At 44.6% G+C, this 12,315-nt stretch overlaps 1 protein-coding gene across 2 annotated transcripts in view; it reads right to left on the reverse strand.

The window, feature by feature from the left end:
- LOC134212741 (protein PALS2) overlaps window positions 1-12,315 on the reverse strand; it is a 161,065-nt gene that overhangs the window by 15,983 nt on the left and 132,767 nt on the right. For both annotated transcript variants that reach the window (XM_062690856.1, XM_062690857.1), the window contains one exon: window positions 8,583-9,260. In XM_062690856.1, coding sequence (XP_062546840.1) covers window positions 8,583-9,260 — 678 coding nt within the window. The remainder of the gene's footprint in view (window positions 1-8,582; window positions 9,261-12,315) is intronic.

Here is a 12,315-nt window from a genome sequence, read left to right on the forward strand (position 1 = left end):
GAAAGCTACCAGTACTGCCTGTGCGCCGCCGTATGAAAATTGACCATGCCGCTTGTCCACTAAGCCCCTTGTTATACAGCGTATGCTCGGCCAAACTTTTTTTTTCACAAACTTGACAATTTAATTATTCAAAAAATGTCCCACATTTTTCTTCGAGAATTTATGGAAATGTTCTTATAACGTCTTCAAGAATTTGAGAGTCAGAGATTTCAGGAAAAATTCCATTATTAGAATTCACTTGTAATTTGGAAACTTTTTTAGGAATTTCTTCGAGAATTCCTCCATCGGATAATCCTCCGGTTGTACAACAATCCAACCAAAATCCATCTAAGAAATTATATGACTCTTTCAGTGCTTTATTTGAGTATTTTTCCTGGAATTCCATAGGAAAGTCTACAGAAATTGCATTGGAAATTCCTTCAAAAAATTATCTCAAAGTTTCTTCAGGGACGTTTGCAAGGAATTCCTTCATGAATATCTTCAATAAATTCTCCAGGAATGGCTCCAGGAAATGTTTCAGCATTCCTACAGATATTCCTATTCCACAAAAATTCCGAAAGAGAAAAAAAAATCGTAATTTCTGAAGATATCGGATAAAACGGATCTTCTGAGCCTATTGATAGATTAGAGGAATTCCGAGCTTCTTGAAGAGAGGCTTCCGAGGCTCTTGAAAGGAGGCTTTCGAGCCTCTTAAAATGAGCCTTCCGTGCTTTTTGACAGAAGGTTTTTGTTCCTCTTAAAAGGAGGCTTCTGAGCCTCTTGATTCAAGAGTTGAATCAAGAGTATTGAAAGAAGCTTCTGAATAGCTTAAACATATGCTTCCGCAACTATTGATAAGAGGATTTTAAGCATCTTGAATGGTGACTTTTGAGGTACTTAAAAGGAGGCTTCCTTTGCATCTTTAAAGGATGCTTCTGAACCTCTTGAAAGTATGCTGTCAAACCTCTTGGAAGAAGCCGAGCTTCCTTCCTAGCTTTTTGAAAAAAGGCTTCCTGTCCTCTCAAAAGAAGGCTTCCGAGCCTCTTAAAAGCAGGCGTCCGGGCCTTTTGAAAGGAAACTTTTGAGTCTCTTGAGAGGAGGCTCCCGAGTCTCTTGAAAGGAGACTTCTGGGCCTCTTAAAGGGAGGCTTCCGAGCCTCTTGCAAGGAGGCTTCCGAGCCTCTTGAAAGGAAGCTTGCGAGCCTCTTGAAAGGAAGCTTCCGAGCCTCTTGAAAGGAGGCTTCCGACCCTCTTGAAAGGAGGCTTCCGAGCCTCTTGAAAGGAGGCTTTCGAGCCACTTTAAAGATGGCTTCTGAACCTTTTGAAAGGAGGCTCTGAGCCTCTTGAAAGGAGACTCTGAGCCTCTTGAAAGGAGACTTCGAGCCTCTTGAAAGGAGGCTTCTGAGCCTCTTGAAAGGAGGCTTGGAGCCTCTGAAAGGAGGCTTCTGGAGCCTCTTGAAAGGAGGCTTCTGAGCCTCTTGAAAGGAGGCTTCCGAGCCTCTGAAAGGAGGCTTCGAGCCTCTTGAAAGGAGGCTTCTGAGCCTCTTGAAAGGAGGCTCTGAGCCTCTTGAAAGGAGGCTTCCTGAGCCTCTTGAAAGGAGGCTTCTGAGCCTCTTGAAAGGAGGCTTCTGAGCCTCTTGAAAGGAGGCTTCCAGAGCCTCTTGAAAGGAGGCTTGAGCCTCTTGAAAGGAGGCTTCCTGAGCCTCTTGAAAGGAGGCTTCCTGAGCTCTTGAAAGGAGGCTTCTGAGCTCTTGAAAGGAGGCTTCCGAGCCTCTTGAAAGGAGGCTCTGAGCCTCTTGAAAGGAGGCTCTGAGCCTCTTGAAAGGGAGGCTTCCGAGCCTCTTGAAAGGAGGCTTCCGAGCCTCTTGAAAGGAGGCTTCCGAGCCTCTTGAAAGGAGGCTTCCGAGCCTCTTGAAAGGAGGCTTCCGAGCCTCTTGAAAGGAGGCTTCCGAGCCTCTTGAAAGGAGGCTTCCGAGCATCTTGAATGGTGACTTTTGAGGTACTTAAAAGGAGGCTTCCTTTGCATCTTTAAAGGATGCTTCTGAACCTCTTGAAAGTATGCTGTCAAACCTCTTGGAAGAAGCCGAGCTTCCTTCCTAGCTTTTTGAAAAAGGCTGTCCTCTCAAAAGAAGGCTTCCGAGCCTCTTAAAAGCAGGCGTCCGGGCCTTTTGAAAGGAAACTTTTGAATCTCTTGAGAGGAGGCTCCCGAGTCTCTTGAAAGGAGACTTCTGGGCCTCTTGAAGGGAGGCTTCCGAGCCTCTTGCAAGGCGGCTTCCGAGCCTCTTGAAAGGAGGCTTCCGAGCCTCTTGAAAGGAGGCTTCCGAACCTCTTGAAAGGAGGCTTCCAAGCCTCTTGAAAGGAGGCTTCCGAGCCTCTTGAAAGGAGGCTTCCGAGCCTCTTGAAAGGAGGCTTCCTGAGCCTCTTGAAAGGAGGCTTCTGAGCCTCTTGAAAGGAGGCTTCTGAGCCTCTTGAAAGGAGGCTTCTGAGCCTCTTGAAAGGAGGCTTGAGCCTCTTGAAAGGAGGCTTCCAGGCCTCTTGAAAGGGAGGCTTGAGCCTCTTGAAAGGAGGTTTCCTGAGCCTCTTGAAAGGAGGCTTGAGGCCTCTTGAAAGGAGGCCTGGAGCTCTTGAAAGGAGGCTTCTGAGCCTCTTGAAAGGAGGCTTCCTGAGCCTCTTGAAAGGAGGCCTGAGCCTCTTGAAAGGAGGCTTCTGAGCCTCTTGAAAGGGAGGCTTCTGAGCTCTTGAAAGGAGGCTTCTGAGCTCTTGAAAGGAGGCTTCCTGGAGCCTCTTGAAAGGAGGCTTCCTGAGCCTCTTGAAAGGAGGCTTCTGGAGCCTCTTGAAAGGAGGCTCTGAGCCTTGAAAGGAGGCTTCTGAGCCTCTTGAAAGGAGGCTTCTGAGGCCTCTTGAAAGGAGGCTCTGAGCCTCTTGAAAGGAGGCTTCCTGAGCCTCTTGAAAGGAGGCTCTGAGCTCTTGAAAGGAGGCCTGAGCCTCTTGAAAGGAGGCTTCCTGAGCCTCTTGAAAGGAGGCTTCTGAGCCTCTTGAAAGGAGGCCTGAGCCTCTTGAAAGGAGGCTCTGAGCCTCTTGAAAGGAGGCTTCTGAGCCTCTTGAAAGGAGGCTTCCTGAGCCTCTTGAAAGGAGGCTTCTGAGCCTCTTGAAAGGAGGCTCTGAGCCTCTTGAAAGGAGGCTTCCGAGCCTCTTGAAAGGAGGCTTCTGAGCCTCTTGAAGGAGGCCTGGAGCCTCTTGAAAGGAGGCTTCTGAGCCTCTTGAAAGGAGGCTTCCTGGAGCCTCTTGAAAGGAGGCTTCTGAGCCTCTTGAAAGGAGGCCTGAGCCTCTTGAAAGGAGGCTTCTGAGCCTCTTGAAAGGAGGCTTCTGAGCCTCTTGAAAGGAGGCTTCCGAGCCTCTTTGAAAGGAGGCTTCCTGAGCCTCTTGAAAGGAGGCTTCCTGAGCCTCTTGAAAGGAGGCTTCTGAGCCTCTTGAAAGGAGGCTTCTGAGCCTCTTGAAAGGAGGCCTGAGCCTCTTGAAAGGAGGCCTGAGCCTCTTGAAAGGAGGCTTCTGAGCCTCTTGAAAGGAGGCTTGAGCCTCTTGAAAGGAGGCTCTGAGCCTCTTGAAAGGAGGCCTGAGCTCTTGAAAGGAGGCTTCCGAGCCTCTTGAAAGGAGGCTTCCGAGCCTCTTGAAAGGAGGCTTCCGAGCCTCTTGAAAGGAGGCTTCCGAGCCTCTTGAAAGGAGGCTTCCGAGCCTCTTAAAAGGAGGCTTCCGAGCCTCTTGAAAAAAGGTTTCCGAGTCTCTTGAAAGGAGGCTTCCGAGTCTCTTGAAAGGAGGCTTCCGAGTCTCTTGAAAGGAGGCTTCCGAGTCTCTTGAAAGGAGGCTTCCGAGCCTCTCCCCATCCGGGCTTCTTGCAACGAGACTCAGGCCTTTAGAACCTTTAGAAAGAAGACTTCTGAACATCTTGAAAGGAGGCATTCGTGCTGTTCTGAAGAAGGCTTCCGAGAAGCGTGTTTCTAACATATTATTCAACATTTGGTTTAGATCAGGTAGATTCAGGGCCGGATTTAGCCGAAAGGGGGCCCCGGGGCCGACGGTATGTGGGGGCCCCGAAATGTACAAAAAAGGTTGGTTTTGGTACAAAAGATTTGTGGGGGCCCGGGGCCACGGCCCCCCCCGGCCCCCCCATAAATCCGGCCCTGGGTAGATTGCATTGAAGATTTTTTAAATTCGCTCATTCGACATTTGTCCGTTTGATCTTTTGTTCTGCAGCCCTTCATACGCTGTTCTAGTTGAGGAAAGCAGGGTTCAATGAATCGCCTGCTTTGAGCGTGCTTACAGCGGCACAATATGAGTTAACTTTCTGAAATCAGTATGGCGAAAGGCATCTAAGGTTCAAATTTTTCAAAATTAAGCTCCTTAATCGAAAAAATATTTGGTAGGCGTAGTAGCGTAGTTTTTCATAAAAAGTTCCTAATTTTGAGAAAACCCGCGTTAGATGTCTTTCGCCATACAAATTTCTGGCGGTTAACTCATGCTGGCTAATTGCGCATATACGGTAGCGCCTGGATGTGGAAGCGGTGGGTAGAAAATAAGTCACTGCCAACATTTCATTAGTTTTGATTTACTGATCGCCATGCATATTATGTACAAAACAAAGTTTTGAAATAATAAAATTACAATAATCAAAACTTTATCAATAAGCTCCGATTGGAATTGTAATACGTCCGCCATTATGCATTTTCATCCGAGGTACCCCCTAGGGCCAGCGAAGGTACCCCCAGGGGTACATGTACCCCAGGTTGAGAACCGCTGTTCTAGAAGAATTCCAGGAAGAATACATGAAGGAACTTCCAGAACAATCTCTTGATGAACTTCCATTCCTTGAGCAAATTCCGGAGGAATTTCTGAAGAAACATTCGGAGGAATTCCTGGAGGAGCTTTCTGTGGAATTTCTGGAGGAACTTCCGGGAGGAACTTCTGGAGAAATTCCTGGGGAAACTTCCAGAGAAATTCTTGGAGGAACTTCCGTAGGAATTTCTGGAGGAACTTCTGGAGAAATTCCTGGAGGAACTTCCGGAGGAATTCCTGGAGGAACTTTCAGAGAAATTTCTGGAGGAACTTCCGATTGAATTGCTGGAGAAACTTCCGGGGAAATTCCTGGAAGAACTTCCGGAGGAATTCCATGAGGAACTTCTGAAGGAATTCCTGGAGAAACTTCCGGGAGAATTCCTGGAGAAACTTCCGGAGGAATTCCTGGAGGAACTTGCTGAGGAATTCCAGGAGGAACTACCGGAGTAATTCATGGAGGAACTTCGGAAGTCCTGGAAGAACTTCTGGAGAAACTTGTAAGGGAATTTCTGGAGGAACTTCCGGAGGATTTCCTGGAGGAATTTACAGAGGAACTCCGGGGGAGAATTTCCGGGAGGAACATCCGGAGGAATTCCGGAAGAAACATCCGCAGGAATTCCGGGAGGAACATCCTGAGGAATTCTGGGAGGTACATCCTGAGGAATTCCAGGAGGAACATCCGGAAAAATTCCGGGAGGAACTTCCGGAGGAATTCCGGGGGAAACATCCGGAGGAATTCCTGGAGGAACACCCGCAGGAATTCCGGGAGGAACATACGGTGGAATTCCGGGAGAAACTTCCGGAGGAATTTCGGGAGGAACTTCCAGAGTAATTCCGGGAGGAACTTCCCGAGGAATTGAGGAACTTCCGGAAAAATTCCGCGAGGAACTTCCGGAGCAATTTCATGAAGAACTTCCGCAGGAATTCCGGGAGGAACTTCCGGAGGAATTTCGGGAGAGACTTCCAGAGTAATTCCGGGAGGAACTTCCCGAGGAATTAAGGAACTTCCGGAAAAATTCTGCGAGGAACTTCCGGAGCAATTTCGTGAAGAACTTCCGCAGGAATTCCGGGAGGAACTTCCGGTTAAATTCCGGGTGGAACGTCCTGAGCAATTCTTGGAGGAACTTCTGGAAAGAACTTCCGAAGGCTTTCCGGCAAGAATTTCCGGAAAAATTCCAGGAGGAAATACCGAAGGAATTTCCAGACGAATCCCAGGAGGAACTTTCGGAGGAATTCCGGCAAGAACTTCCGCAGGAATTCCGGGAGGATCTTCCGGTTAAATTCCGGGTGGAGCTTCCTGAGCAATTCTTGGAGGAACTTCCGGGAAGAACTTCCGAAGGCTTTCCGGCAAGAATTTCCGGAAAATTCCGGGAGGAAATACCGAAGGAATTTTCAGAGAAATTCCAGGAGGAACTTCCGGAGGAATTCCGGTAAGAACTTCCGGAGAAATTCCGGGAAAAATTTCCAGAAGAATCCCGGGAGGAACTTCCGAAGGAATCCCGGGAAGAACTTCCGGAGGGATTCCGAGAAGAACTTTCGGAGGAATTCTGGGAGGAACTTTAACTTGGAACTTTGGAGGAATCCCGGAAGGCACTTCCGGAGGAATTCCGGGAAGAGCTTTCGGAGCAATTCCGGGAGGAATTTCGGGAAGACTTTATGGAGGAATTCAGGCAGGAATTTTCGGACAAATTCCGGAGGAATTCCATAATAAACTTCCGGAGGAACTCTGGGAGAAACTTACTCAGAAATTTCGGGAGGAATTCTGAGAGAAACTTCAGAAGGAACTTCCGGAGAAATTCCTGGAAGAGCATCCGGAGGAATGTATGTATGAACTGTGAAAATCCGATTCCAATACAATTCAAATCCACTTCCAATAAAATTCAATTCAAACTATAAACAAATTTCAATCGCATTCCAATCCATCATCACTAAAATTCCAAAAACATACCATTCACGTTCCAATAAAATTCAATTCAATCCACTACTAATCTAATTCTATACCCATTCCATTTCAAATCCAATCTAATTGCACTCCAATCCAATTCCATTCATCCAATTTAGTATTTGTAAAAAACCATCAAACACATCAGCATTTTCTTCTTCTTCTTCTTCATTGGCATTACATCCCCCATTGGGACATTGTCGCCTCGCAGCTTAGTGTTCATTAAGCACTTCCACAGTTATTAACAGCGAGGTTTCTAAGCCAAGTCATCATTTTTGCATTCGTATATCATGAGGCTAACACGATGATACTTTTATGACCAGAGGAATAGACCGGCACCGGGAATCGAACCCAGCCACCCTCAGCATGGTCTTGCTTTGTAACCGCGCATCTTACCGCACGGCTAAGGAGGGACCCAACACATCAGCATATACACAAAGAAAATGACTAAATATTACGTTTCTTGGAGTTTTGGTTGGCAAAGTTGTACAACATGTCGGAGCGTGTGTGGGGCCCCATACGAAGAACTTTACAACTTTGAAACCGTGTGTCCATGCCCAACAGTCCATGCCCAATAGACTGGCCCAGCTTAGTATGGGGAGAAAAAAATGTTGTCGAATTCCACGGGGCACCCCCCAGAATTGCGTATTTGGGTGAGAAAATCAATCTCTCAACATTTCAGCTCAATCGCTTGTTGCATAAACTGGCGCATTTGATTTGAAGTTTGTATGGGGATTTCATTCAAAATATATAGGAAAACACACCTCCGGCACTCATTCGATCTGGAAATTGGTTCTGATTGCTCGATTGACCTCAGATTTGCAAAAACGGCAGTTGGCATGCTACAGAACAATTTCACAGAACATTGTATGATGATTAAATGAACTTTCATATCTTTCATAGCTAAATTGTGTATTTTTGGATTTATTGATCGAATCGTATCAGCCGAAACCTATATAAAAGTGCCCCATGGAATTCGACAACTTTTTGTTTCCTGGGCCAGTCTAATGCGCAACGGCCAACAAGGAAAAATGCGAATGAATCTCAACTGAGTCCCGCACAGGCCCGAAGCGAGTAGCCACCGAAGATGGAAGTAATTTACATTAGCGTTATGTACCTCCAGCCAGATGTAACCATGAGAGTAAAATACTAGGCACTACTTGCAAGCTGCAATGTAGTTAAGGCATCAGGGAATAGGAGAAAACTCTATTGATGCAAGAGCTCTCTTTGGCTTTTAACGACAGGCATAATATAGAACATAGCTAATAGGCACTATTGAACCGCAATTTTAAGCTGTGTTTTAATAATGAACAACTTCAATTGTTCAGCTGTGTCGGTATATTTGTTTACGTTTATTTTCTTCTTACGCAAAACCTGACGCCTTATGATTCCAAAACAGTATTTTTAGAATTATAAATAAAAATCAATTTTGAGTCAGCTAGATTTAAAGAAAAGCACATCTATCCATGGATACATTCGTCGTTTATCTACTTTTTGAAGCAAATGATGATTTAAATGCAAAAGACAATAATTGGGTCGCACATCTACTAATGTTAATTATCTAAAGAATATGTTTTTCTGTCATTTTAAAACGGCACAAAATCGGCAAACAATAAATGAAATAAATCAATTTGGAAACTCAACTCATAAGCTTCGAAATAGAAAACTCTTCTCAACTAAAACCACACACTTCAACAACAGAAAATTGGAACTAAAGTGCTCTCAAACTAACTAAACTGCTTAACACTAACAAGCACTCTAACGCCAAACGAAAGCTACACGTCAACTAAAGCCTTAGCATTAATAGAAGAGAAACAAAACACGCAACTTACCGTCAGCTTCTTTCCCGAGTCAATATTTTTCTTTACCTGTCCACCACCCATCGTGATCCGAGCGGATTTCATCTCCTCCTCCAGGCTGGGACCGATCTTCAGCGTGACCGATTCCTTGGCCCGGGAGATTTCAGTCTGTAGCTCTTCCGGTGTGTTCACCTGAACGCCGTTCACCTCCAGTATGACGTCGCCCGGGTGGAGCAGGCCCTGCCTATCGATCATCCCGCCGGCGATGATACGCGCCACCACCAGCTGATCGTGCTCGTCGAGCTCCACCGTTAGGCCGAGCGGTTCATTCGGGTTGCGCCGAATGCCCACCATCTTGATCGTTTCCCCGGGCATCCCGTTGCCGGCCGTGGTAACGGTTGCGGCCGTTGCCAGCGAAGCGCCTCCGTCGAGTTCCGAGCTGCTGCCACCACCGGGCGAGTCCGGTGCCGTTCCGTTCGTCGGTTTGCCCCCGGCCGGTGGATGCTTCAAGCGTTCTACGATGGCCTCGCCGACCTCGTCGTGCGCCTCGATCAGAGCCCGGAAGTGCGGATAGCGGAATATTCGCGCTAGTTCGCGGGCATGTGGATTGCGCGACAAACTGCACCGATCGACAACTTCGCGCAGCAGCGGGTCGTTCGATAGGCGGATCGGTTTCAGCGGGGCTGTGGCCTCCTCGAGTTTATCCTGGATCTGAAATGGGACGGGGTGGGGCAGAAAAGACAATACAGTTGTTATTTAAATTCTTCAATTTGTTTAATTTGGAGGTAGGATGGGTCAAGGTGGAACGATATACGTATGTACGTAGAATGGTTGTGATGATGAAACAGACAGTACGAAAACAAATATCAACTCGAATGAATTACTTGAGCCTAATAGTGACTATGACGAAAGATAATTGCCCTCGCTAGCGCACTCAGAAGCAAGTACGGCTGCGGTTCAGTACATTTGGTACGTGACTCGATGCTGGTAAGTGTACTTGGAACGGCTACCGAGGCCCAACTACTATACTGAGTTGCAGTAAAGAATGCTCAGAGCAAAGCATTGTGCTTAGCAATCGATCGTGATCAACGTGACAGACACCATAACTACCGTGCTGTGACGTTCGGTTCAAGTTCCAGTCGGTTTTTGTTTTTGCTCTAATCGTTCGTGATCTAATTCACTGGAGAGCGAATTGGCGGGACGGTGTGGAGTGATAGTGGAGCTAGCAAGTCTTGTTTACGAGATGCGAGGTAGGTTGATGAGTGGGCAGATCTACACGCGATCCACAGTTTTTTCAATGAGTCATGACTGCTATAGAGTATGTTGTGTAAGGTTAAGTGTGTGAATGATCATTTAACGAGATGGGCAGCTGCGTTTTTAATTTTACGTGAATGGGACATTTTAGCACTTCATACTGCAGAAGTATGTTTGCAGAGATTAATGCTTTTTATGATTCTCTGAAGAGTGAAACGTTAAAAAAATAAGTGCACACTGATTTATTGTGTAATATGAAGGATAAAACTTTATTTTATAATCCAAATGCAATGAATACATATTACTAGTCAATAAATTAATTTGTGCCTGATTTTCCAAATGCGAGCAATCGGGCTTAATGTGCTTCAACTTGTATCAGATCGTGTGCACCGAAAACATTATTGTGAGGCATTCTTTGCATTAAACATTTTGTATCGAACCTTGTATGTGAACCGTTCAGTAAAAGCTGTATTTGTCAGGCCAGATGTACCAGTTGTGGCTATAGCACCAGTTGTCGCACTAGTGCTTTATATGCCAAATGGCCAATCAAATCACCGCAAACCCAGTTTATATATGTATGTATGTGTGTTGTTAGCCACCATCCTTGCTGGAGTCTTGCTCTGCATGCGGTTCCACTTAATAGTAAGGTCAAATTTCAATATCATTTTGAATTCAACATATTGCTGTATGAAGGGCCAAAATGGGGGTGGTGGACCTGTAAGCAGAGACACTTACACGAAACCCACGGGAAAATGAGAATCTCCTTCCAGCAGAATGATCCAACAAATATAATAATGAAATTTGCAAAACTTGTCAAGCTTTCCACGGGATGGTTTGTTGAAGAAGGGCGCGTCAACTGGTTTACAACTGTTGGAGATAAAAGCAATAGCCGCGAACGACTAATACTTCCCTTCCTTGACTCCGATTGGCTACCACTTCATTGTCCAACTTCATTGACGCCCTGATGCACTCTCCCAACCCCATTTCTGATATTTACAGTCAAATCAGTAATAATATAAGGGAAATTTAGGCATGTTTAGAAAATATATGAAATAGTGATTATCCTGGAAGGCCACTGTGCTCCAATACTTAACTCTGAAACATCAATTAAATCGTTATAAATAACTACTTCCTTAGGGCACAACGTAATATGATGGTGTTTTAGTTAATAAATATCAATATAATTGAAAATTGGGCTTGACATTGGGCCTGTATAGAAAAAAAATATCCCTGATGGCCTAAACAGCTATCAATCCACTGAAAAAAAGATTATAGATATGTATCATATGACATACGTATTATAACTAAAATGAATATATATATATGATAAGAAGCTATTATTTGGTCCGATTCCAATTGCTTAGTTTAATAATATTTTTTTTGAAAATAAATTTATAAATACCATAAATTTATTGAATGTCACGTATTTAATGGGTATACCCCGTTAGGCATAAGTACGTTAGGCATAAGTACGTTAGGCATAATGGACGTTAGGCATAACGGACGTTAGGCATAATGTACGTTAGGCATAATGGACGTTAGGCATAAAATGACACGAAGAACAGCCTATGACATAAAGAAGGCAGAATTATGCCAAACGTCCATTATGCCTAACGTACATTATGCCTAAGGTCCATTATGCCTAACGTCCGTTATGCCTAACGTCCATTATGCCTATCGTGCTTATGCCTAACGTCCTTATGTCTAACGTACTTATGCCTAACGTCGTGGACCCGCATTTAATAAGTTTGTTGAACGAATGTAGAGAATAAATGAATATGGTGTATTAAATGAATACAAGCATACTGAGTATACTTAATTAAATAATTTATAAAGTGATTACAGTACAATTGTAATGGTTATTCAGCCTTTTTCAGAGCAATTTACTGTAAAAGTTCGTACACCAAATTTTAACTGGAAATAATGTAATTAACATTTCATTGAAGTATGTAGAAAACTTATAAACAAATAAATGAGCAGCACAACAAAAAAGCGTTATATACAATGTACAAAATGAAACTCCATTCTAATGTTAAAGATGATTACCAACGAATATGATGATATAATGAAAATTGCGAACATAACGAATGACGAATGTAACGTATGTTGAAAATAACTTTGACCAATGTCATGTCAGGTCAATGCGAAAACATGAGAACAGGCTTCCATTATTGTTTAGTTTAATATCTGTAAGCTTATTATTGTTTAATCACCGCAAACCCAGTTTATATCGATAAAACATATTCATAAGATACGATAACACCTTTGATTTCCTCCAAAACAAGCAAAGCCTAATTTTTGACGTACTTGGCACCAGTTGTCGCACTAGTGGTCCCCCTAGTTCGCATGATATATAAAGTCCACCCACATTCCTTTTACTTATTGTTTTTTAAATAGTTGTTCTTTTGTATGGAGTCAATTGGTACACCCACCCTTGTTTTGATCATAATCCAAAGGCTTTCGTACATTTCTCCTTTAAAAGGTATGTGAAACCAAGGAGCTGGTAAATAAG

This window comes from Armigeres subalbatus, chromosome 2 (assembly GCF_024139115.2).
Source record: "Armigeres subalbatus isolate Guangzhou_Male chromosome 2, GZ_Asu_2, whole genome shotgun sequence".
NCBI lineage: Eukaryota > Metazoa > Arthropoda > Insecta > Diptera > Culicidae > Armigeres > Armigeres subalbatus.